Source organism: Chelonoidis abingdonii, chromosome 3 (genome assembly GCF_003597395.2).
Source record: "Chelonoidis abingdonii isolate Lonesome George chromosome 3, CheloAbing_2.0, whole genome shotgun sequence".
In the NCBI taxonomy this organism is placed as follows: domain Eukaryota; kingdom Metazoa; phylum Chordata; order Testudines; family Testudinidae; genus Chelonoidis; species Chelonoidis abingdonii.
Genome location: NC_133771.1, coordinates 124,436,285 through 124,462,996, shown reverse-complemented (window position 1 = coordinate 124,462,996; position 26,712 = coordinate 124,436,285). Strand labels below are relative to the sequence as shown.

The following is a 26,712-nucleotide window of genomic DNA, read 5'->3' as shown; positions in this document are numbered from 1 at the left end:
CATTTGCGATATATAATACAAGTCTCAAGTTTCTTGTATATCACAATGAGCCTTCCAAAGCCCAGCAGCAGATGAATGGTATCAGTCAGCTCATCCAGCTGCCTTCTTTTTCAGTCACACTGTATCATTTAGCTTATCAACTAGCAGCTGGGCAGTAGTTGCAAAATGGGATGAACAGCAGGTGCTGAGAAAGAGGCTGCATAAGAAAGATGTTTAGGCAATGGGAAACCAGTTACCACACGACTTTAATGGGGTTCTATTCCTGGCTTTGCCCTGGCCTGCTGGGTGACCAAGGGAAAATCACTCTGTGCCCCAGCTTCCCCATCTGTAAAATTACCTCTTTTGTAAATCGCTTTGAGATTTACAGGTGAAAATATTATTTTTACATATATCACTGACAAACATTAACCCTCGCAACACTTTTGGAAGGTAGGTACATGTCTATTATTATCCCCATTTTGCTGAGAGAGAGGTTAAGTGAGTTCATCAAGGACAGAGAAGGTATTAGTGTTAGAACCAAGCTTAGCCTGGTTGAGTTCAGATCATGATGTAAAACAAACCTGTCTAAACCAGTTTTTCAATCAATGCTCTTAATTGTGTGCAATGTGTAGTTACCATGGTGACAGGTGCTCTATAAAAACCAAAGATTGATGCTGTTCTCCTTCTGTTTCTGCCCTAGAAACTACTTGGTGTAATGTGGCGGGAATGCAACATAAGAAGTAAGTAACCCCGTCCTCGCCTTTTTCTTTTCCTCATTGAGCAGGCCAGTCATAAAAATCAAAGGAGTCAATGACCTCTAACCCTCAAATCATCTGTAAAAAATAAAGTCAGACACAGCAGGCCTGATTCTCAGCTGGTGGGTCGCTCCATTGACATTGGCAGAGCTATGCTGACTCACACCAGCTCAGAATCTGGCCTACAATCTGTAAGAAATTCTGGAGTTGGAGCTTGACTTATTTACGATTTTAAGAACAGTCACTTGCTGACAAATAGGATGAGTCAATTATCGGCATAACTTGAAATGAAATGTTAAAGCTACATCGTGTCACAGACAGACAAAGCTCTTATAAAAGGAGATCATATACATCTAGCATCACATATACAGCACAATTCTGTGGATTGTAGTGGATAATCAGCTGTGCATAAGTTCCTAGTGCAACACTGGGCAAAAGGGCTAGCGTGGTCCTTGAATGCGTCAACAAGAGAATCTTGAGTAAGAGATTTTGCTTCCGTATTTGGCACTGGTCACCCCCTGCTGGAATACTGTGTGCAGTTCTGGTGCCCACAATTCAGGAAGGATGTTGATAAATTGGAGAGGGTACACAGAAGAGCCACAAGAATGATTAAAGGGTTAGATAGCATGTCTTATAATAATAGACTAAATAAGCTCAATCTATTTAGTTTAGTAAAAGGAAGGTTAATGGGTGACTTGATTACAATGTATATGTATCTACATGGGAACAAATATTTGATAAGGGGCTCTTCAGAGAAAGGTATATCACAATCACAGAATCATAGAATATCAGGGTTGGAAGGGGCCTCAGGAGGTTATCTAGTCCAACCCCCTGCTCAAAGCAGGACCAATTCCCAACTAAATCATCCCAGCCAGAGCTTTGTCAAGCCAGGCCTCAAAAACCTCTAAGGAAGGAGATTCCACCACCTCCCTAGGTAACCCATTCCAGTGCTTCACCACCCTCCTAGTGAAAAAGTTTTTCCTAATAGCCAACCTAAACCTCCCCCCAACTGCAACTGAGACATTACTCCTAGTACCACTGAGAACAGTCTAGATCCATCTCTTTGGAACCCCTTTCTGGTAGTTGAAGCAAGCTATTCAATCCCCCCTCATCTTCTCTTCTGCAGACTAAACAATCCCATTCCTCAGCCTCTCCTCATCAGTAATGTTCTCCAGTCCTCTAATCATTTTTGTTGCCCTCTGCTGGACTCTGTTCAATTTTTCCACATCCTTTTGTAGTGTGGGGCCCAAAACTGGACACAGTACTCCAGAGAGGCCTCACGAATACCGAATAGAGGGAATGATGACGTCCTGGATTGCTGCAATGCCCCTACTTATACAGCCCAAATGCCATTAGCTTTCTTGGCACAAGGCCACACTGTTGACTCATATCCTGCTTCTATCCACTGTAACCCTAGGTCCTTTTCTGCAGAAATGCTGCCTAGCCACTTGGTCCCTGGTCTGTAGCAATGCATGGGATTGTTCTACCCTAAGTGGAGGTCTCTGCACTTGTCCTTGTTGAACTCATCAGGTGTCTTTGGCCCAATCCTCTAATTTGTCTAGGTCCCCTGTGTCCTGTCCTACCCTCCAGCATATCTACCACTCCTCCCAGTTTAGTTGTCATCTGCAAAACTTGCTCAGAGTGCAGTTCACACCATCCTCCAGATCATTAATGAAGATATTGAACAAAACCGGTCCCACAACCAAATCCTTGGGGCACTCTGCTTGATACCAGATGCCAACTAGCATGGAGCCATTGATCACTACTCGTTGAGCCTGACAATCTAGCCAGCTTTCTATCCACCTTATAGGCCATTATCCAGCCCACACTTTTTAACTTGCCAGCAAGAATACTGTGGGAGACCATATCAAAAGCTTTGCTAAAGTCAAGGAATAACATGTCCACTGCTTTCCCCTAATCCACAGAGCCAGTTATCTCATCACAGAAGGCAATTAGGTTAGTCAGGCATGACTTGTCCTTGGTGAATCCATGCTGACTGTTCCTGATCACTTTCCTCTCCTCTAAGTGCATCAAAATTGATTCCTTGAGGACCTGCTCCATGATTTTTCCAGGGACTGAGGCGGCTGGAAGCTGAAGCTGGCAAATGCAGACTGGAAATAAGGCATAATTTTTAAATAGTGAGATTAATTAACCACTGGAACAACTGACCAAGGGTTGTGGAGGTTTCTCCTGCACTAGCAATTTTTAAATCAAGATTGGAAGTTTTTCTAGAAGATCTGCTCTAGGAATTATTTTGGGGAAGATTTATGACCTTTGTTAAACAGGAGCTCAAACTAGATCATCACAATGGGCTTTCTGGTGTTGGAATCTACGCACATATGAACAGTCAGACTACCAACTCCTAGGAGGCTAGTATTCCTCCAAGGATCAAGATCATGCCATCCCATTCAAAAGGGCACTTCCTCCTAAATAATTTCTCCCCCATTAACTCCTCCTAGACAACTGAGAGTTCAAAGTCATGCCATGCCATTCCAAATAGCAGTTTTCTCTAAATTTTGCAATGAAGTCTCAGAACCGCCATCTTACAGGCAAAGCAGCATTTTCCTCCTGCATAGTAAAGTTTCAAATCTGTATTAAGTGAATGTTCAGTTTGTAACAAGGCGGTGTGGCTCCCCTCCTCAAAAGGGAGGGTCGAGCCCCGTCAATCACCCATTGGGGCGGGGCCACTGAGCAGAAGTCCCGCCCCTCAGAGGGTCAAGCGGTGACCCGGAAGGATAAAAGCCAGCCCTCAGCCCTCAGTTTTGCTCAGCCGCCGTCAGGAGCAGACCTGCCAGTAGGTGCTTGTGACTGGGAAGCTGCTGAGGCCGGGGGCCGGTGCCCAGACTGGCCAGAGCTTCCCCGCACTCGCTACGAGGAGGAGCTGCCAGAGCTTCCCTGCGCTCGCTACGAGGAGGAGCTGCCAGAGCCGCCCCGTCCTTGCTACGGCCCCGAGGAAACCCCGGAGCAGGCCTGGCCAGACTTCCCAGAGGAGCTGCCGGACCTGCCGCCCAGCCCTAGCGGCGAGGAACCTATGGTGCTGGACTTCCCTGAAGCTGACACCACGGACCAGGTAGGCACGGAGGGGGACAGTAGAAGTAGCCCGGGGGCAGCCGACCCTAGTCAGGCTGCAGATTTTCCGATACCCATGGCAGTGTGTTGTGATCAGGATCCCCACTGACCACCTGCAGTGGTGACCACCGCTACCAGGGCCCCGGGCTGGAACACAGAGGAGTGGGTGGGCCTGCGTTCCCCCTGCCACCCGTACCCGGGTGGCAGACTCCCCCTCCCCCTGGCCTAAAGAGGCCAGCTAACCGGAGCCAAGATAATTGTGTGTTTGGTGCCCCGCCCGAACCAAGTGCTGGGCCCCCTTTGACTGTGCCACTGCTCGGTCCTGTCCCAAAGGGCCCAAGCGACCTGAACTCTTGACAGCCCGACCCTGAACCAAGAGGGCCAGAGCTGAGATAACTGTGTGTTTGGTGCCCCGCTCGAACCAAGGGCTGGGCCCCCTTTGACTGTGCCACTGCTCGGTCCTATCCACAGGGACCGAGCTACCCGGACGCTGGACTGCAGTTCCGAGGACCGAGGCCCTCAGACGACAGGTTGAGGCCGGTCTGGCTCCCCTCCTCACCAGGGAGGGTCGAGCCCCGGCGACATCTCGTTTACAACTGGTACCAGAAGTGGGGAGTTCTGAACCCCTCGCCCCTGTGAGAAGGGGCTGGTAGGAGGGCGGAAGAGCAACCAGCCCTCTCTAGCCGGAGACATGGTTATCGAACGGCTGTTCCAGATGCTGGCGGAGAGCCAGGAATGACAGCAGGTGGCGCAACTGCTGCAGCAGCAACAGCAGCAGGCCGCCCATCTTAACAGCAGCAACAGCGGGATGCCGCGCACCTCCAGCAGCAACAGCAGCAACATGCCGCTCAGCTGGAGCACCAGCAACAGCTGATCCAGCAACTAGGAGGCCAGCTGCAGCTGCTTCTCGGATCTGCGTCCCGCCCCGCCGACAGGGTCATGGGAGAAGACGCCGGGGGCTCCCGTCTGCCGGTTCCCCTGCGTCTGACCAAGATGGGCCCCGGAGATGACCCTGAGGCCTTCTTGGTCACTTTCGAGTGCTTGGCCCTTGTCGCAGGATGGGCCCGAGACCAATGGTCCACTCTCTTGGCCCCGTACCTAACCGGACCGGCCCAGCTTGCCTATCACGGGCTGGCGACGGAAAAGGCCAAGGACTACAATCGGGTGAAGGCGGCGGTCCTGGACGCCTTGGATGTCAGTCCCGAAACCATCAGGCAACGGTTTCGGGGCCAGACCTACCCGACAGGTGCCCATCCCCGGCTGATTGCCCAAGGTTTGAAGGAGGCCTGCCGCAGCTGGCTCCAACCAGAACCCTGCACGGCAGAGGAGATGACCAAGCAGGTGGTCTTGGAACAATTTGTGCATATTCTGCCTGCCCGGGGAAGGGCTTGGGTACTCCGCCACCGGCCAGCCACACTGGGGACGGCGGTCTCCCTGATGGAGGACTTCCTGGTCGCGGAGACTTCTATGGGGCCCGCCTTTCGGCCACCCAACCCGGGGCCTGACCAACCCCGCGGAGAGAAGAGAGCATCCACCTCGTCCGGGCCGCGGCGTCCAAACTGTGGACCGGACCCTGGCTCGGCCCTCTGGGCCCAACGCCCGGATCCTGCCCCGCACTCGGCCCTGCGGGTCTCCCCCGCGGGCCTGTCGGGGCCCTGCCGAAGCCCCCCCCCCCCCGAAGCCCTGGAGCCGCCGGTCCCCTGGGCGGACGCCTGGAAATCGGACCCTGTTTCGGATGTGGGAGGGCGGGCCACTTACAACGGGACTGTCCCGAGATGGAATGTGACTTTGGGCAGGTCTGTGCAGGGGAAGGCCGGGCCCGACGGCCCCAGCCCCCCCCAACTCACGATCCCGGTGGTCGTGGAGGACCAAGCCACAACGGCCCTAGTTGACTTGGGCTGTGGCCAAACGCTGGTCCGCTGGGCTCTGGGACCACCGATCGACCCCGGTCTGGGGCCCATCCACTTACAGTGCATCCATGGGGATGTCCGACCCTTCCCGAGTGCCTGGGCCCAATTAACTGTCAATGGCCTCACTCGGTCGCTGGTAGTCGGCTTGGACCCCTGACTAGCCTACCCCGTGATCCTGGGACGCGATTGGCCCGCCTTTGAGGGGCTCCTCCGATCCATACCAGCCTTAGAGGCCGAGCCCCAGGAGCCCCCGTTGGAGACCGAAGAGGACGCCAAGGAGGTTGGGGCAGGAAACGTGGAGGCCGAAGGTCCGGGGGAGGGAACCCCCTCCGAGCCTCGCTTTGACACGGACTTCTGTTGGGATCAGTGGGCCGATCCCACTCTCAGCTGGGCCTATGAACAACTCGTGGCAGTTGATGGGTCAGTTGTTGACCCTCATTGGGCCATGCAGTGGCCACACTTTGAACTCCGGCGGGACAGACTTTATCGGGTCGAGCGGGACCCCTGCACACGGGAGCCGCGAATGCAACTTCTCGTGCCCCGCTGCCACCGACGGGCCGTGATGAGCCTGGCCCACGATGTACCAGCAGCGGGGGGCACGAGAAGACTCTGGCCTGAATTCGGACCCGATTCTACTGGCTGGGGCTTGATGGGGACGTAAAGCGATACTGCAACTCCTGCCCGGAGTGTCAGTTGGCCACCCCACCTCGGGTACCCAAGGCGCCCTTGGTCCCCATGCCACTGGTCGAAACACTGTTCGAATGAGTCGCCATGGACCTGATAGGTCCACTTCCCTGGAGCACGGCTGGTTTCCAGTACATCCTGGTCCTTGTCGACTATGCCTCCCGGTTCCCGGAGGCTATCCCCCTGCGGAGCATCACGGCCCGGATCATCGCGGGCGAACTGGTGAAGGTGTTTTCCCGCGTGGGGTTGCCTAAAGAAATCCTAACCGACCAGGGAACTAACTTCACCTCCCGGTTACTGAAACTCTGCCAACTCCTGGGGGTAAAACAACTCCACACCTCCGTCTACCACCCCCAGATGGATGGGCTGGTAAAACGGTTCAATCGTACCCTCAAGGACATGCTGAAAAGGTTCCCACCGGATGAGCTATGCCACTGGGACCAACTCCTACCACCTCTGCTACTAGCCATTCGGGAGGTCCCCCAGGCATCGACCAAATTTTCCCCCTTCGAACTCTTGTACGGGCAGAGGCCACGGGGCCTCCTGGACTTAATGAAGGAGACGTGGGAGCAGTCGGCCTCCCCAACCCAGGGCCTCCTCCAGTACGTCCTCCAGCTGCGGGAACACCTTACTTAGGCGGGGACCCTGGTGCGGGAAAACCTGAAGGTAGCCCAAGGGAGGCAGGAGCGAAGTTATAATCAAGAAGCGCAGGCGCGAGAGTTTGCTCCCGGAGACCGGGTTCTGCTGCTCCTACCCTCCAGGGAATCGAAGTTATTGGCCCATTGGCAGGGCCCCTACGAGGTAACTCGGAAGGTGGGGCCCGTTAATTATGAGATTCGCCAACCGGGCCGCCGGGAGGAGAAGCAGCTATACCATGTCAACCTGCTGAAGCTGTGGTGTGACCGGGAGGGCCTGTTGATCGACCCATGCCCGCCGGAATTGGAGCTAGGTCCGGAGGTGGCCCAGATGGAGGACTTGACTGAGCCCGCGCTGGGGTGCTCCCTGACGGACGAACAACGTAAACAGGCCAAATGTCTCCTGCGGGCGTTCCGGCGAACCTTCACGGCGCTACCGGGCTACACGACCTTAACCTGTCACACGGTCCAAACCGAGCCCAGGAAGATCATTCGGGAAACCGCCCGGCCGGTATCGTACCGAATGTGCCAGGAAGTCGAGGAGGAGGTCGAGGCCATGTTGGCCCTGGGGGTCATCGAACCATCCCGGAGCGAGTGGCGCAGTCTGGTGGTCCTGGTGCCCAAACCAGATAGCTCCCGTCGGTTCTGCATAGATTTCCGGAAAGTCAACGCCATATCACGCTTCGATGCCTATCCGATGCCCCGGGTCGACGAGCTGCTGGGCCGCCTCGGGGAGGCCCGGTTTATCACCACGCTGGACCTTAGCAAGGGTTACTGGCAAATCCCTCTCGAGGAGGCTTCCAAAGAGAAGACTGCCTTCGCCACCTCGTCGGGACTCTATCAATTCACATGGATGCCCTTCGGTCTTCATGGGGCCCGCGCGACCTTTCAGCGGCTCATGGACCACCTCTTGCGGCCGCATCAGTAGTACGCAGCCGCACACCTAGATGACGTCGCGATCTACAGCCGCTGCTGGGAAGACCATCTAAACCAGGTCGCGGCGGTCCTCAGAACCCTGCGGCAGGCGGGGTTGACGGCAAACCCCAAGAAATGCCGGATAGCCTGGCAGGAGATCACCTACCTCGGGCAGGGGCAAGTAAAACCCCTCGTGGGGAAGGTACAAGCCCTCGCAGAGTGGCCCCCCGACAACAAAACGACAGGTGCGACGCTTCCTGGGACTCGTGGGGTATTACCGACGGTTTATCCCGCAATTTGCGTCCATTGCCGCACCCTTGACCGGGCTGTTAACTAAGAATAGCCCTCGACAGATACAATGTACCCCTGAGTGTGAGGTGGCCTTTAGAATGCTCCGAAGCTGCTTGTGCCAGGAACCTGTCCTGTATAGCCCCGATTTTTACAAACCATTCATCCTCCAGACGGACTCGGCTGACGTTGGCTTAGGGGCGGTCTTGTCTCAGGAAGGGGACGGAGGAGACCACCCAGTACTGTACCTAAGCCGAAAGCTGTTCCCCCGAGAGCGGAACTATGCAGTGATTGAAAAGGAGGCCCTCGCAGTGAAGTGGGCCTGCGAGGCCCTTCGGTTCTTCCTCTTGGGCGCCCCTTTCACTCTCATCACAGACCACACCCTCATGCGTATGAAGGACAACGCCCGCATCATGCGCTGGTACCTGGCCTTGCAGCCCTATGCGTTTACCATCCAGCATCGGGCGGCAAGGACCATGCTAACGTGGACTTCCTATCCCGCCTCGAAGAAGTGGAACAGCCTGGCTCTGACGAGCGGGAGGCAGACTTGGAGGGGGGCGTGTAACGAGGTGGTGTGGCTCCCCTCCTCACCAGGGAGGGTCGAACCCCGTCAATCACCCATAGGGGCAGGGCCACTGAGCGGAAGTCCCGCCCCTCAGAGGGTCAAGCAGTGACCCGAAAGGATAAAAGCCGGCCCTTAGCCCTCAGTTGGAGCCCAGCCGCCGACAGGAGCAGACCTGCCAGCAGGTGCTCGTGCCTGGGAAGCTGCTGAGGCCGGGGGCCGGTGCCTGGACTGGCCAGAGCTTCCCCGCGCTCGCTACGAGGAGGAGCTGCCAGAGCTTCCCCGCCCTCGCTATGACGAGGAGCTGCCAGAGCCGCCCCGTCCTTGCTACGGCCCCGAGGAAACCCCGGAGCAGGCCTGGCCGGACTTCCCAGAGGAGCTGCCGGACCTGCCGCCCAGCCCTAGCAGGGAGGAACCTATGTTGTGGGACTTCCCAGAAGCTGACACCATGGACCAGGTAGGCACGGAGGGGGACAGTAGAAGTAGCCCGGGGGCAGCCGACCCTAGTCAGGCTGCAGATTTTCCGATACCCATGGCAGTGTGTTGCGATCAGGATCCCCACTGACCACCTGCAGTGGTGACCACCGCTACCAGGGCCCCGGGCTGGAACACAGAGGAGTGGGTGGGCCTGTATTCCCCCTGCCACCTGTACCCAGGTGGCAGACTCCCCCTCCCCCCGGCCTAAAGAGGCCAGCTAACCGGACCCGAGATAACTGTGTGTGTGGTGCCCTGCCCGAACCAAGTGCTGGGCCCCCTTTGACTGTGCCACTGCTCGGTCCTGTCCCAAAGGGCCCGAGCGACCTGAACTCTTGACAGCCCGACCCTGAACCAAGAGGGCCAGAGCTGAGATAACTGTGTGTTTGGTGCCCCGCCCGAACCAAGTGCTGGGCCCCCTTTGACTGTACCGCTGCTTGGTCCTATCCACAGGGACCGAGCTACCCAGATGCTGGACTGCAGTTCCGAGGACCAAGGCCCTCAGACGACAGGTTGAGGCTGGTGTGTCTCCCCTCCTCACCAGGGAGGGTCGAGCCCCGGCGACACCTCGTTTACAAGTTGTAAACTTCTGAAAGAACAACCATAATATTTTGTTCAGGGTTACGAGCATTTAAGAGTTACGAACAATCTCAATTCCCTAGGTGTTCGTAACTCTGAGGTTCTACCATACAAGGGGGGAAAAAAACCCACTAATTCATCTTTTTGAGAATTCTTTTTGCTTAAAAACAGCCAAAATCATACACTGAGAATTTAATACTGGGGAAAAAAAAAAGAGAGGCTTGCTCAAGAGCTGACAGTTCCCTGGAGGACAAATGCAGGGAAGGAGGGGAAAGCTGAAATGTTAACAATGACAAGCACATAAACTAAATAAGGAAAGCATACTTGCTTCTTCGGTACTATCTGGAGAAAGGAAAGGAATGTGGTGGAGTCTCCTAACTACGGGGGGAGAGGGGGCTGGAGGGAAGGTTGGACGAAGTTAACTTTTGTTCTCAGTAGAAATCCATCAGACAGATGTCTTACTTTTTTCCTTGCTATATGAAACATTGGGAACAAAGCAAAAACATGTTATTTAGGCCCCTTCTGGGAACAAAGCATCATTTCAAACCCTTCTCAAAAGATTATTTAGGGCACTGTGAGTAGGAAGAGGTGCCCCTTCTTTTACAAAACACTGGCTACAGTAGTTCAAGTGCACACTTTCAGAAGGCTTTTCCACATTGCCCCTCACCCTTTACTTCTGCCGTGTCAGCCTTTCTGACTGCTTTCATCTTTCTTGTAAAGTGAATAAAGTAAATGACCAAATAACTAAAAGATTGACTGGTGGCCTGATTTTGAAAAGCAAAAACTAAAGTGAGATATTTAGTTCCCCCACTCCTTTTCTGCACAGTGAGTCACAGCAGTTAAGTGAGCCCACAAAAAATGACTCATTGCAGAGCTGAAATGCCACAAGGCTAACTCAGTGGGAGACAAAAGAATCCCATCTATGCATAAAAGAGCTGCCTGGAGAGAAGGCTAATTGTTTCTTCTTCTTCTTAAAACAGAAAAATATTAGAATTAAAGCTCTGTAAAGGGGGAGAGAGTCCTGCCTTTTCAGAATCCTGGGGTGATATTTATTCATGAAGCACAGAGCCAGCATGCCAGCACTGTACAGGCTGCTCCAAATGGAAACAAAATGTTATTCTAATTACAGACAGCCAAGATATTACCTCATAGCCGATTAGTCAGTCGTCTACGATGAAAGCAGAAGAGAGTTTAATTTAGGGCTTTTACTTCCTAACAGTAAGTGGATGCCAGCTTGAACTGGACCTCATGTATTTTGATGGTTAGCTCCCAATTTATTTTCTTAGAACAGTTAGCCTGGCAAAAATTATACCTATTACCAATGGAAAGATGAACTTTTATCTTTTTAAAAAACAGCAGAGCACTCTTATAGTTATTGATCTTCCAAGTCCTGGAGCCATATTGATTCAGTCACCCTGTACTCATTTCCTCCCTGCTTTGGCTTTGCCTTTTCCAGTGCCGAATCACTCAAAAACCTCTAGTCTTCCTACTCTTAGATGGCTACTTGCTGAATTGGAAGAGAAGTACATCAGGCTGCACTGCTCCTGACGAACCCTTGTCCCATTCAACTGTCAGCAATCTATCAACATTTTGCCATTCCATTAGGGGCTGAACCCCATTTTTGCTGTGATGCAATGGGCATTATATTTTTGTGTTAATCATTTCCAGCATGCAAGAGCATAATGAAATAAGCTAAGGAACCCTGGACCCAAATAGCTGGCATACTGAGAAACAGTAATTGTATACAGAACTAGCAACTGAACCTAGCAGGTAGCACTGTGAATTTGGGGCTGACCCAAGAAAGGTTGGCTACCCATCTCAACATCTAACTTCCCTTCCTTTATAGGAAGATCAAAGCATCCCCCACATATTTTAGTGAGAAAGTACTATACTATACTTGGTATGGTCTCCGGGGATTATACATTGCTTCAGAAGGTGAACATAGTGACATCTTTCTCTTTTTTCTGTTCCCTCTGCCCAGGGGTAAATTTCACCTACAGGTGCACAAATCTGTACGCCACAACAGAAATGTTTTCCAATGGACTAGGCACCAAAATTTCACTCTTCAAAAAATAGATTCTAAAGCTAAAGAGGGCAGAGTTTTGTACATTTGCTCCTGAAAACGTTGAGAACTGTTGACCAAGTTTAGGGGTGATGTTTTGTATGCTGGAAGTTAGGGCCTTCTCATTTATCTCTAGATCTCTCATATACATGCCCTCTTCATGAACATTAAAATTTGCATTTGGTTAAAACGGTCATTCTTTTGGCTGGGAGTAGCTTCTATACCTTTTCCAAAAAGGAAAGAGAGGCTACAGCTGAATACGAAAGTGCTCATTTCAGCAGCAGGGCCGGCTCTAGGTTTTTTGCCGCCCCAAGCAACAACAAAAACCTCTGAAAGCACAACTGCTGAAGCAAAAAGAAAAAAATCTCCCGGAACGGCATCCCTGGAATTGTGCCGCCTCAAGCACGTGCTTGGTTTGCTGGTGCCTAGAGCCGGTCCTGTTCAGCAGACATAGGAGGTCTCAGGTTCTTCAGGGTCCAGTGCTTTTTGTTTATTTTAAATGTAGCAAACGCAGCCATACATAGTAAACAAATGACTTATTTTCCTTGTTTGCACTGCTGTTGTAGCTGTGTTGGTCTCAGGATATTAGAGATAAGCTTTCAAACTACATGCAGCTCTTCATGTCCTGAAGAAAAGTTTGAAAGCTTGTCTCTTTCACCAACATATGTTGGTCCAGTAAAAGATATTATCTCACCCACCTTGTCTCTCTATTATTTAGCTTCAAGTATCAGAGGGGTAGCCGTGTTAGTCTGGTGTCCATTTATCCTTTTCCGTAGAGACTGTCCAGTTTGGCCGATGTACATAGCAGAGGGGCATTGCTGGCATATGATGGCGTATATTACATTGGTGGACGTGCAGGTGAATGAACCGGTGATGGTGTGGCTGATCTGGTTAGGTCCTGTGATGGTGTCGCTGGTGTAGATATGTGGGCAGAGTTGGCATCGAGGTTTGTTGCATGGATTGGTTCCTGAGCTAGAGTTACTATGGTGCGGTGTGCAGTTGCTGGTGAGAATACGTTTCAGGTTGGCAGGTTGTCTGTGGGCAAGGATTGGCCTGCCACCCAAGGCCTGTGAAAGTGTGGGATCATTGTCCAGGATGGGTTGTAGATCCCTGATGATGCGTTGGAGGGGTTTTAGCTGGGGACTGTATGTGATGGCCAGTGGAGTCCTGTTGGTTTCTTTCTTGGGTTTGTCTTGCAGTAGGAGGCTTCTGGGTACACGTCTGGCTCTGTTGATCTGTTTCCTTATTTCCTCGTGCGGGTATTGTAGTTTTGAGAATGCTTGGTGGAGATTTTGTAGGTGTTGGTCTCTGTCTGAGGGGTTAGAGCAGATGCGGTTGTACCTCAGTGCTTGGCTGTAGACAATGGATCGTGTGATGTGCCCGGGATGGAAGCTGGAGGCATGAAGGTAGGCATAGCGGTCGGTAGGTTTTCGATATAGGGTGGTGTTAATGTGACCATCACTTATTTGCACCGTGGTGTCTAGAAGTGGACCTCCCGTGTAGATTGGTCCAGGCTGAGGTTGATGGTGGGTGGAAGCTGTTGAAATCGTGGTGGAATTTTTCCAGAGTCTCCTTCCCATGGGTCCAGATGATGAAGATGTCATCAATGTAGCGTAGGTAGAGAAGGGGCGTGAGTGGACGAGAGCTGAGGAAGCGTTGTTCCAGGTCAGCCATAAAAATATTGGCATATTGTGGGGCCATGCGGGTGCCCATAGCAGTGCCACTGATCTGGAGATATATATTGTCATCAAATTTGAAATAGTTGTGTGTGAGGATAAAGGCACAGAGCTCAGCAGCCAGTTGTGCTGTGGCATCATCAGGGATACTGTTCCTGACAGCTTGTATTCCATCTGTGTGTGGGATGTTTGTGTAGAGAGCCTCTACATCCATGGTGGCTAGGATGGTGTTTTCTGGGAGGTGACCAATGCATTGTAGTTTCCTCAGGAAATCAGTGGTGTCACGGAGATAGCTGGGAGTGCTGGTGGCATAGGGTCTGAGTAGAGAGTCCACATATCCAGACAGTCCTTCAGTGAGAGTGCCAATGCCCGAGATGATGGGGCGTCCAGGATTTCCGGGTTTGTGGATCTTGGGTAGTAGATAGAATAACCCTGGTCGGGGCTCTAAGGGTATGTTGATTTGTTCCGGTGTTAGTGTAGGGAGTGTCCTGAGTAGATGGTGCAGTTTCTTAGTGTATTCCTCAGTGGGATCTGAGGGAAGTGGCCTGTAGAATTTGGTATTGGAGAGTTGTCTGGGCGGCCTCCTTTTTGGTAGTCAGACCTGTTCATGATGACAACAGCACCTCCTTTATCAGCCTCTTTGATGATAATGTCAGGGTGGTTTCTGAGGCTGTGGATGGCATTGCGTTCTGCACGACTTAGGTTATGAGGCAAGCGATGTTGTTTTTCCACGATTTCTGCCTGTGCACGTCGGCGGAAGCATTCAATGTATAGGTCCAGACTGTCATTTCGACCCTCAGGAGGAGTCCATGTGGAGTTCTTCTTCTTGTGCTGTTGGTGGGAGGGTACCTGTGTATCAGTGCACTGTTCAGTGTTGTCCTGGAAGTATTCTTTGAGTCGGAGACGGCGAAAGTAGGCTTCCAGATCGCCACAGAACTGTATCATGTTGGTGGGGGTGGCAGGGCAGAAAGAGAGTCCCCGAGATAGGACAGACTTTTCTTCTGGGCTGAGTGTGTAGTTGGATAGATTGACGATATTGCTGGGTGGGTTAGGGGTACCGGTTGTGGCCCCATGTGGCAGGTAGGAGTTTAGACAGCTTACAGTCCTTTTTCCTTTGTAGAGAGGTGAAGTGAGTATGTAGATCTCCTGTCTTATTTTAGTGAAGTCTGTTTTTATGGAAGTTTGGTTATTAATGAAAGTCTCCAGGTTGGAGAGCTCTTTTTTGATGTTTTCCTGTTTGCTGTATAGGATGCTGATCAGGTGGTTCCTCAGTTTCTTTGATAGAGTATGGCATAATCCCTCACTGTGGTCTGTGTAGTATGTAGATAGCAGTGGATATGGTTCCCTAAATTAACATGACCAAGATAGCTTGGTCATGTTAATTTAGGGAACCAGATCAAATTAACACATTTCATCCTTGTGTTTGTTATCAACACTAGTTGGAACTAGCAGGGTTTCCACCTTTCTGCTGGGCAAACCTGAAGTATAAAGTCCTGCCTTATCCCCTCTTATCAAACCACACTCCATATGCCAAGCCAACTCTATCCCAATGGAGATGTATTGGAATTTGCCTCCTGGCCACTGACCAGATGACAGCTTCTCTCTTTGTCCTCTTTGCTCTACTTAGTTGGCTAGACGAACTTTTTAATCTTTCAAGCACTTCCTGGTTTCTTTGTCATGCACCTTCCTCCTGACTAGTGCATTGCATTTCAAAGCTCCAGAACCTTTCCCTCATTATACTGTGGAGGTTATTATGGTATCTGAACGTTGACATTGTATTAGTTAAGCCTTGCAAAAGTCCTGAGGGGTAGGAAGTTGTTATTCCTTTTTTACAGATGGAAAAATTGTGACAAAAAATTATGACGCTAACCCTGAAAACACTTATCCATAAAGTAACCATGTGCACAAATGCTGTCCCGAGACTACTTATGCACGTAAGTGTTTGCAAGATCAACGGTTAAGTGGCCTGCTTAGGGTCACAAATGAAGTCTTGTGTCTTGACCACAAGACCCTCTTCCTCCCAGGAAGACGGCTAAGGAGATTAAGGCCAGGTCCACACTAGAAACGTTTGCAAGTATAATAATGTTGGCTAGGAATGTTATTTTTATGACATTTTTATGCCAGCAAAAGCCCTAGTATAGACACAGTTACACGGGGGGAATTCTTTTGCTGGCATAGCTGATTTCATTTCGTGAACTACTGTAAGCTGTACTGGTTACAACACATTTTTGCCAGTAGAAGCCGTGTCTGTACCAGCAAACCTTTTCTAGTGTAGTCCAGACCTAACAAAAAAGCGTGGAATGAAGTTACTAGAGCTTTCAAAAGAACTTTTGCTTTTCTTAGGATGACCAGATGTCCCAATTTTATAGGGACAGTCCCAATATTTGGGGCTTTTTCTTATATAGGTGCCTATTACCACTCAACACCTGTCCTGATTTTTCACATTTGCTATCTCCCACCTTCTCTTGCATGGGGAATCAGTTGTACTTTAGAAGTACTTTAAAAAAAAAAGATTTTATTTTCAGAGCAAAATTCCCTGTCATTTTATAATAACTGTATTTTTAAAAACTTTCCTCTTGATGATGATGCACTGGCCTCTTGGTTGATCGGATGCTTGGAGCCATTGAGAACCTTGTGGTTTATGTCAGCAGTTCTCAAACTTTAGCAACCTGAGGACACTCATTTTGATTTTAAAAATTTTGCAGATCCCCAAGCCCTCTGCTCAGCCTCAGATCCTGTCCCCATTCCACCCCTTCCCACAAGACTCCATCCCCAGCCCACCTCTTCCTGCCCCGATCCACTCCTGCCCCTCCTCTTTCTGTCCCGTTCCTCGAGCATGCCCCCTCTCTGCTCCTCCCCTCCCTCCCAGCACCTCCTGCATGCCGCTGAACAGATGTTCCCCGGTGTACAGGAGGCACTGGAAGGGATGGGGACAAGTTGATCAGCGGGGCCAGCAGCCCCGGACATGATTCCGCTCCCTCACCTGACCAGGACCCATCCCTGCTCCTCCCCCTGTCCCCCCAACACCTTCTGCATGCTGCTGAATAGCTGTTCCCCAGTATGCAGGAGGCACTGGAAGGGAGGGAGCGGGAGGAGTTGATCAGCAGTGCCAGCAGACCCCCAGGGATCCACGTATCCCCATTTGAGAAACACTGGTTTATCAGTTGATTTTGCTCATGAGTCATTGTCGTGCAAGACAGGAATTTCTGAATCCACTGAAAAATGCACATTTATAATTTGACAGAAGCCAGGGGAGCTAGAGCTTCCACAGTGGGAAATAAATCAAAAACATAAATTATGATTGCCCAAGAAGCTAGAGGTACAGAAGGAGAACTGATTGCGTAGGAGCTTAATAAGCAAAAGTGAAGAGACTTGATGCATAACAGCATCTTAACACACTGCATGCAAAAAGCATTTTCCGAGCTCCTCTGATTCTTGCTGTAAACGATTCCCCAATTATACACTGATGTACTGAATTATTTAGGGTCATAGGATCCATTCATTCGTTTACCTGCTCTGTCTCAACAAAATTAGACACGTGTCCATCATCACTGACCCCTCGTATGTGAAACCTGGCCCCAGCTCGTTCACAGCTGATCCGGGAAATGAGGCAGACTTTGGCCTTCTTGTGAGAGGCATAGACAGTGTGGATGTCCACTATGCCACAGATCACTTTTAGCAGCCAGTCGGAGCAGTTCACCTGATTGTGTTTAAAGGGCACATGCAGCAATTGGTTCCTGCAAAATTCAACAGAGCATAGATTCATTTACTCAAAAAATAAGAGAGAGAGAAACAAGTTGCACCCCACGTTGTTCACTAATTAAAGCTTATAATAGGAGGTTATTCCTTTTTTCTCCTACCTCACTTTACCTGAAACTAATAATTAATAGATGACAATCCTGGTGAAAGCCATAATTCACAGAAACTGAGAGATTTTAACAGTGTGACAGCCACCATACTTCTGCCCATGTGTCCAGAAGACTTTGCCCTGGCCTATACAGAACTCTTTTTAAAACCTGTTGGAATTTCAGGGGAAGTTTTCCCAGCATAAACTAGGCCTAAAATTAAAAGGAAATGTTACAAGTTGAGTTTTGCATGGTTTACAATGGAAGTATTTTCTTTGTGCTATTTTTATTAAGCAAGCCAGTCTGTGACCAGGTCTGAGAGGCATGCATAGTCTCTCCAATAGACTTCCATCAGTCATCAGCAATTCCCTATTACAGTTACTTTACCAGTGGAATCCTACTAAAGATTTGCGCTTCACAGAGCAAAGCATTTGAAAAAAGTGAAGAATTGTTCTACTATTTTTATATAACACAGCTAAAAACCAGCTACAAAAGAATTACATTTTCCTCCTTCCTTCCACATAAAAAGAAAATCTACCCATCTTATCCAAGGCAAACTCCAGTAGGATTTCTTTATTGCAGTTCATGTTATAGGGTCCACAGATAGCGCTGCCTACAGTTAAGGTTGCCTGACACTTTCTATTATAAGAACCTTTTTTCACCCGTTTTTATTTTTTTCCAAACTTTGGAAATTGGGGATGAAATTTTTCCATACTAGTGGCCTATCTTGAGTTTTTTTAAAATTTCATATTATATATGTTTCACATATTCATTTTAGAAATACAAGGGATCTTATGTCAGACAACACATAAAAGCATAGGGCTTTCACATAAACTAAGACTGATCTAACAAGGCACAACAGATTGATACACAAGGCAGATGTGCCACTGAATTCAAATATGTATCTTCTGAGAGCAAACTATCAAGAGAAAGCCTTTAACAACTGTATATATTGTACTATTTTTATATTAAAAATAGACCTCTAATTTGGCAGTTTAATTCTGTTGGAACACAGCTGGTTTGCTGTGCCAGCAGTTCCATGAGGAAGGCACACACAACACAGTTGAAACTGGGTTTTGTATTTCACTAGTCTGAACTAAACACCATTTATCAGGTGAAATCACATCCCAGCTGGAGAGATTATTTACCAGATTGAATTGCTCTGCCTTACGTATTAATCATCTATTACAACCCTGTTCAGCTAATGATATTTACTTGCCGGCCACAAGAAGTATTTCACACTAGCAGCACCTTTAGGTGTAATTCTGACAAATTATTACTTTTCACATGCATTATATAACTTCTTATTTATTTCCACTACAGTTTAGCTTCCTATGTGACTTCCTATCATTAAAAAAAAATATATATATATATATGGGATGAGGGGGATTGGAGCACCCTATCAAAACTGGTAGGATAAACAAATTCAAATTCCTCTGCAGTGGGCCCACACAGGAAGGATCCTCGTTTCTGTGCATTTTTTTCCATTCAATCAATCTTTGCTGCAGTGAGACATATTTTTTACTTTGTTTTTAAAATTGTTTTACTCGGTAAATAAAATAAGTCCACATCAACATATCAGAGGAGTTAGCATATGTGCAATGGTTTGATTACAGTAAGTTGCAAGTTAATGGATTAACACAGATATTTGCAATGTAGAAACTAGGGTACACTACTGCAATGTTAATCTAGAGACTTTAAACTCACGCGAATTAGGACATACAACATAATACAGCAGAAGTGATGTATGAGCACAAGTACAGGTTTTTACCACATTAAGAATGCTTATTAAACAAATAATTTTTAAAAGACCTTGGGAAGTAAACTACTTATCTGCATTTATATTGTATACAGTAAATATAGCAAATATATTTTTTCTTTCTCGAAAAACCAGAAACTCCAATTATTAAATTTGTTTTTGCAGCTGGGTTACATAAATAATCTAGATGTTATTGGTTCAACCCTGATTGACCATGAATCTGCCAGAGCACATGCCCTGTAAAGTAAAATGTTAGTTAAGCAAAACATATCTAGGTTTAAATCTATAGCTTTATTTTTCTTTGGGGTTATATGAGACTGAGAGGGAAGCTGGGCTTGACTAAAAACTTGGAGATAACATGAAGTACTAACCAGAAGAAGGAGTTACCAGATTCATAGTTGTTATCACCCTGCTTCTGGGCCCGCACTGTCAGGTCAAAGTTTGAGCCTGCATTTGGCCAGGAGAAATAGAACATCCCAGAGTTCAGGATTTTCTTAAGGGCATTAACACGATCCTCTTCCTTGGTTTCTTCCTGGAGGGGACAGAAATCTGTTGCGGTGATTTTATAAACTTCAGCATCCAGGATTTTTCCCACCGATGTACAGCCTGTCACCAGGACCAGAAAATGCAGCCGAGTGTTACCTAAAAGGTGACAGTTACATAAGAATTATATAGAAACACAAGCTATGCCATTCCAAATCAGCCCAGCGATCTGTCATGTCTGCTCTCATGCCTCCAGCCATCAGTATCTCCTGCTTCAGAGGAAGTCAAAAAAAAACCTATGATGCATGTGGCTAACATGAGATCACAATATCTACAAGGATAAGTTACAGGGGAAAGTTAAAAAGACAATGTAGTTATGACACACATTTAATGAGCAGCAATATTGCACAGACTGTAAACGTTTCTACTCTTCCCTCTGCTATTGTGAAAGTTGGCCCTGTGTGGAGGCCCAGGACAAAGCCTATTTTGAGGGTTTAAGTGGGACTGGGGCCTGGTGCTGGTTCACTGCACGGGGAAAATTTCATCCTTTTCTCAGTGTGCAAAGGGTTTGTTTCAGGTGAAACCCTGCGATAAAACATTTGTCAATTACTTGAAGCTTTTAGCTCAAACAGAGTAATAAAATGCAAATATCACCCATGCTGGCAGAACACAGTTCTGTTTACTCACATAGGTGGCTCCTGAAGTCTTTTGTTCCAATTAGCATGAATACAATGGGTTAATGTACAGAAAGATTGAGGCCTTGTCTACACTACACAGTTTTGTCCACAAAAGGCAGCTTTTGCCAACAAAACAATGGAGGTGTATGCATTACAATGCTACTTTTGTCAGTAAAACTCTCCTGTTTTGCCGACAAAATAAAACCACCTCGATGAGAGGCACAAAGCTTTTGGTGTCAAAGTTAAAGTGACAAAGCGTCAGCGTAGACACTGCCGTTCATTATGTCAACTTAACTGGCCTTCCCCAGTATCCCATGATTTCTGCTGTGACCACTCTGCTCACTGTTGTGAACTTGGCTGCCTTGCAGGCATGCACCCCCCCCTCTTTCAAAGCTTCAGTAAGTTCTGACAGCTAAGCATGCCACTCTGGCAGCAAAGAGCAACTTGGAACTCTGCTCTCCCCTGCATCAGGAACACAGCAGCAGGCAGGCTGCTGCTACCTGGGCAGAAGGGAGGAGGGACTGCTGTGCTGAGCCAGGATGGGAGGTGGGTCTGGTGTGTGTGTGGGTGTCCCCCTCCCCCTGCCTCAGGACCGATTGCTTCCAGCTGCTGTCTGAACTTAAAAAGACAGCATGCCAACACACCCACTCTCGCCCAGCACAAACTCTGTCTCTCTTACATACACCCTCCCCCAACATACAATCTGTCTCTGTCTCCCCTCCCTCCACCCAACACACACACACTCCCTGTCACACACTCTCCTCCTTCCTCCTACCCATATACACTTCAGTTGCAAAGCAGCTAGGAATCTACTAGGATGCCCATGGAACAATGGGATTGAGAAACTTGCATCATGTGACACTGTACCTGCCCCCGGAGGCTTTGCAAACCCTTCCCAAAGCACCCTGCAGCCAGTTACACAGTGGAATAGCTACCCACAGTGCACTGCTCTGTGTCGATGCAACAGCTTCTAATGTGGATACACTCTGCCGACACAAGGAGCATAGGGTGGACATGCAACAGCAGTTTAATTAACGTGGTGGCTGTACGTCAGCATAATTTTTGTCGACAAAACTCTGTAGTGTACACATAAGTCTGTAGTAGGGAATCAGGCTTGCGATAAAAAGGCATTTAAGCACTTACACTCCCCTCGACTCTTATTTTCAGACATCAGAACAGGGGAGAAAATCTGTCTTAAGGGGAATATTTGGGGAGCCCAGAACATTTGTGTGGGACTTTAGCAGGAAGCATGAGACTGTTTGAATCTATTCATGCTGTTCTGCAGAGTTTAGTTCACAATAAAGGCAAATGCAGGTGGTTATTTATAAAAAGTGATTTTCATAATGTTTTTTTCTGTTAACAAGGGTACACTATGTTCCCATTCTTGGCGGTGGGGGGCGTTGTTAAGCACATATGTTATATTTTCTTAGCTAGTACTATAGCTTTGAGCGTTAGAAATGGTAATAACCCTGTATTTTATTCCCACTTATTTTGCAACTGACTATGCATAATTATAAAGGATTAAAACCAGGAGATTACATCATTTAGCTTAATGGTTGACCACACTTGATCACACACTATTCTGTGGCATCTAAGAGAGAGGATCCAGAAAAATATTCCTTGTTCTGGGTTGCTTACCAACTATGAGCCAGGTCCTCACCTGGTGTAAATCAGTGTAGCGCCTCTGAAGTCAACAGAGCTATGCTGATTTACATCGGCTGAGGATCTGGCCCACAGGGAGGAGTTTGGGGGCAGCATTAAGGGATCCTGTAAAGAAACACAAATATACACAAATTGTTATAGTCAGTTTCAGCATGAGGGAGGTGGCAGTGACAAACTGACGGCTGTGTGGTGGGTGTGACAGATATGGCAATTTCCGCCAATATCTTTGGGAGATCTTACTGTATTAAGTTTATGTATCATTGTGGGCCAGGGACTGTATATAATTCCATGTGGGAGGATGACCACAGCTCCTTCAGGAACTAAGGACAGTGGGGCAAATTAACTAGGTAGTCAATTCTCCAAAGAAGTACCATCACTTGAAGGGGCTCACATATACTAGTTCAAACTGGATTCTTCAGAGACCAAAAGACAAAGAAAGGACTTCTGGATTAAAAGTCTGAGTTTAAGCCAACCCAGAGACTTCTTTCTGATCCAGCAAATGGACAGGACTTTCTGTCCAGGGGAGGCCCCAATCCTTTTTGGGAAAAAGCTGGAAGGGTTTTGAGGCCCCCCATAAGACTGATGGATGACTTCTGGTAAGCTTTTAGCATGAGTCTACGAACGTCTATGTTTTTATACGTTTTCTCTATAATGCTTTCACCTTAAGAATAAATATGCCTGCTTATAAAGAACAGTGTGGCAATCTGTGACTGCTGGCAATTGTAGTTATTCATAGCCTTTAAAGAGAAATCAAAGCACAGACGCTGGCATGTGTAGGCAGTCTGGCTTGCTGGGGATATCAAGCATCAGCAGGAACCCTGCAAACCCAGTCTGCAAAACCCTCACTCAGGAAGGAGAAAGATGTGGGTATTTGGTTTCTGCCCAAGAGAGGTGGCGGCCGAGGAGCTGGGAGCCTAGAGAAAACGCTCCAGGAACCACAGAGGGGAAATACAAACAAAAAATACAATGGAAACAGGGTGTATTGTAAACAGCCCATTGTGTGACAGTCAACACCAGGTGCTGCATACTTATCTTTAACGTTGTATGCAGTGGTGGTGTAACTGTGTCAGTCCCAGGATATTAGAGAGGCAAGATGGGAGGCTTGCTGCCACACAGGCTATGTGGACATGCCCAAAGTTATGCCAGGCAATGCACCACCCTGGGGAGCCACCACAACTGGAAAGGTGTAAAGATGGCTTAAAGCCATGATAGCATAGCACAGAATCTAGGGCAGAGGTGGGCAAACTATGGCCCGCGGGACCCTCCTGCCCGGCCCCTGAACTCCTGGCCCGGGAGGCTAGCCCCCAGCCCCTCCCCCACAGCCTCAGCTCACCCTGCGGCCGGCGCAGTGCTCTGGGTGGCAGGATGGCAAGCTCCTGGGGCAGTGCAGCTGCAGAGCCTGGCCTGACCCGGTGCTCTGTGCTGTGCGGTGCATGGCTGGCTCCAGCCGGGCGGCGCGGCTGTAGCGTCACCAGCCACCGGTGCTCCAAGTAGCGTGGTAAGGGGGCAGGGAGCAGGGGACTAGGGGGTTGGATAGAAGATACAGGAGTTTGGGGTGCTGGTCAGGGGTGTGGATAAGGGTTGGGGCAGTCAGAGGGTGGGGAACAAGGGGGTTGAATGGGGACAAGGGTCCTGGGAGGGGGAGCAGTCAAGAAGGAGTGGGGGTTGGATGGGGCGGCCGGGCAGTCAGCGACAGGGAGCTGGGGGTTGGATGGGGCAGGGGTCCCGGGGGGCCAGAAGCAGGAGGGGGTGGATAGGGGGTTGGGGCCAGCCATGCCCCCCGTCCCCTAACCAGCCCTCCATAGAATTTCCAAAACCCGGTGCGGCCCTCAGGCCAAAAAGTTTGCCCGCCCCTGATCTAGGGTGACCAGATATCCCAAAATTAGAGGCTTTTTCTTATATAGGCAAGCTATTATCTCCCCTCCTGATTTTTCACACTTGCTATCTGGTCACCCTAACAGACTCTAACCCAAGATATTTCACTATTTCTTTGCCTGAGATATTAGACCTTTTTCTTTTTTTTAAATATGAAAGCATCTGAGATGTGCAACCCACCCTGGGGCCCCAGATGTTTGAGGAGGGCCTCAACCTGTTCCCACTGAAGCACTGTGTCTAGAAGACAGGTCATTGGCCAGTTCAACATTAGATGGGAGCCTCGGGTTGACCGAAACCAGCTAACATGTTTTTAAACACTACTTGCCCTGTCTACAATAGGTGTGATGTCCTGTTTAAAATCATGTTTGTTGTTAACATCCTATTTTCCGAGTCTAGACATGGCCTAGCGATTTTGCCACCAACTGCAATAGGAGCTAGAGCAGGCCCATGATATGGAGTTTAAGCACTCTCTACTGCAAGGCTTCTCTGTTTACTTTAAAGGTATTAGAGAAACAAGGTGGGTGAGGCAACATCTTTTACTGGACCAACTCCTGTTGGTGAGAGAGACAAGCTTTTGAGTTTACACAGCGCTTTTCTTCAGGTCTGAGAAATTTCCAGTAAGTAAACTCCCAGCCTAGGTAGATGGACTTGGGCTCAGGGGCTGGTGCTACTGCACTAATAACAGTTGTGTAGACATCGCAGCTTGGGCTCTGAAGCTCACACCCCACCCCACCCTAGGCATCAGAGCCCAAGCTGCAACTTAGAAGTGCACAGATATTTTTTAAAGTACTAGCCCTGCAGGTCCAAGTCTGTTGTCCCAGGCTGGGAGGGTCGCTCTGCCACAGGCTCTATATACATACCATCTTAGGCAGCCCTGAAGGCCTCTCTAATTTACAGCAGCTTCCCAAGGCTACATTATGGGGCACAGCATACCCCAGACTCTCCAGTGCTGTGACCCCTCCCCTTCCAACATGCCACCTACACCAAAGCTTGCAAAGGGGTCCCCAGGAGGAAGCCTTAAGGCTGTCTCACAATGCTTGTCCGGGGGGAATCCTCACTGGATGGAGATGGAGCTGGAGCTTTGACAGTCCTAGGCCACTCTGGCCCTTTTATGCGACGTACAGGGGCCAGAGCGGAGGTGAAGATCTCGCTTCTCAAGCTTTCAGAAACATGCACAATAATAAGAATGCTATCAATATAATACCACTCTCAAACACTAAATCATGTCTCTTTTGAGCCTGGAGTTAGGCATGGCCTCAAAACCGCCAGTCTCCAATCATGAAAAACCAAGCCCTGAGAGTCAGACTTACTGTACTCTCCATCCTTTAAAAAAAAATTAAAAAAAATTCAACTCTTCTTTTTCAGAGTTCAGATGCTTGGTGGGTCACCAGCTAGTTTCCCACGCACATTTTGATGCAGCTTCCTCCATACTTGCTCCACCTCTTTCCTTCTTTGTCAGCACTTTCAGCTTAGCCTTGGAAATGCTCTTCTCTCAGTTCTAAGAAAACTTGCTCCCTGTGTTATCTCACTCCTGGGCCTCTCCCCAAGCACAGGCTGCCAATTCACCCCTCCCGCTAAAAAAAAAAAAAAAAAAAAAAAAAAAAGTGGTCTCTAATTACATGTGATGCGAGCCTAGACTGAGCCATGTCCATTCGTCATTTCACTTAGACATTTTGCTGGACTGAAAACACAGACCCAGAGAATAAAACAAAAGCTTTATTTACCCAATCATGCTGTTTGAAATACCATCTTGTGTGGCAATAGTAGCATTACCAGCTGCAGGGCCGACTCCTCTAGTTACTGTACTTACCAGGAGCAGTTAGGCCATACATGTCTAATTATAACAACTATGAGTACATCTCATTCTGAACCCAGCAATAAATCAAAATCCAACTTCATTTATTTCCAGTTAAAACTTTTTTTAAAAAACATGATTCCTCTTCAGGTATATATCACTTCAACTGCTCCCTGCCTTTTTTTTTTAAATAGTTGCTTTAATGTGAGAATAGCTACACAGCTCTTGGGCTCTGATCCTACAAAGACTTATGTATGTGCTTAACTTTAAAGACAGGAATAGTTTCACTGAAGCAATGGGTCTACCCACACTTAAAATCAAGCACACACAAGTCTTTTCAGGGTTTCGGCCTTAGGCTTTGTCTACACGGGCGTGAAAGACAAAATTTTTGTCGTTCAGAGGTGTTACCCACCTCCACCCCCCCAGATTTAGTAGGGTAGACATAGCCTTCGTTTACACTGCTAAATCTATTTGTTGTTGTTGTTGTTAATATGCAAGACACTTCTAGGTTAACAAATTAAAAGCTGATTTTTTCTGTTCCTGAAATTTACAACTGCTAATATGCTAGGTAATTATTGATTGACTGGGTGGAAATAAAGCATTCATCTAACAAGATTTTACAGGAGGGTTTTCTAGGCTCTAAACAATTTCACTTTTATTATGCAGTAAGTCTCCACACAAAAAAAAGGCCACAGAGAGCTTCCTGTTTGAAAAAAATAAAATCAGCTTGTCATATGGTAGCCTATTTCCTACGGTATGTGAACTGATGACAACCCGGAATTCCCACGGGATCATAGTTTACAAATTTTCCTGAACCACAGATTGGCATTAATGCTGTGATATTTTGCCAACAGAGGGAATGGCTTCAAGAAACAGAACTCACACTGATAAAAAGATATACAGCAGATACTGTAATCATGAGGGGAGAGAAATTAAAATAAGACACATACTGCCATCCCTGTAGATCCATATGGTACTTTCCCCAATTTTTTATTTTCAAAATAGAGGAATACTGTTAGCATCACTAA

General features: G+C 48.4%; 1 protein-coding gene across 1 annotated transcript in view; it reads right to left on the bottom strand.

The window, feature by feature from the left end:
- Positions 1-26,712, bottom strand: part of SYNJ2 (synaptojanin 2) — a 95,332-nt gene that overhangs the window by 48,063 nt on the left and 20,557 nt on the right. The window contains exons 3-4 of the mRNA XM_075064571.1: positions 19,564-19,834; positions 17,100-17,325 (exon numbers count right to left, since the gene is read on the bottom strand). Of these exons, the coding sequence (XP_074920672.1) occupies positions 17,100-17,325; positions 19,564-19,834 (497 nt within the window). The remainder of the gene's footprint in view (positions 1-17,099; positions 17,326-19,563; positions 19,835-26,712) is intronic.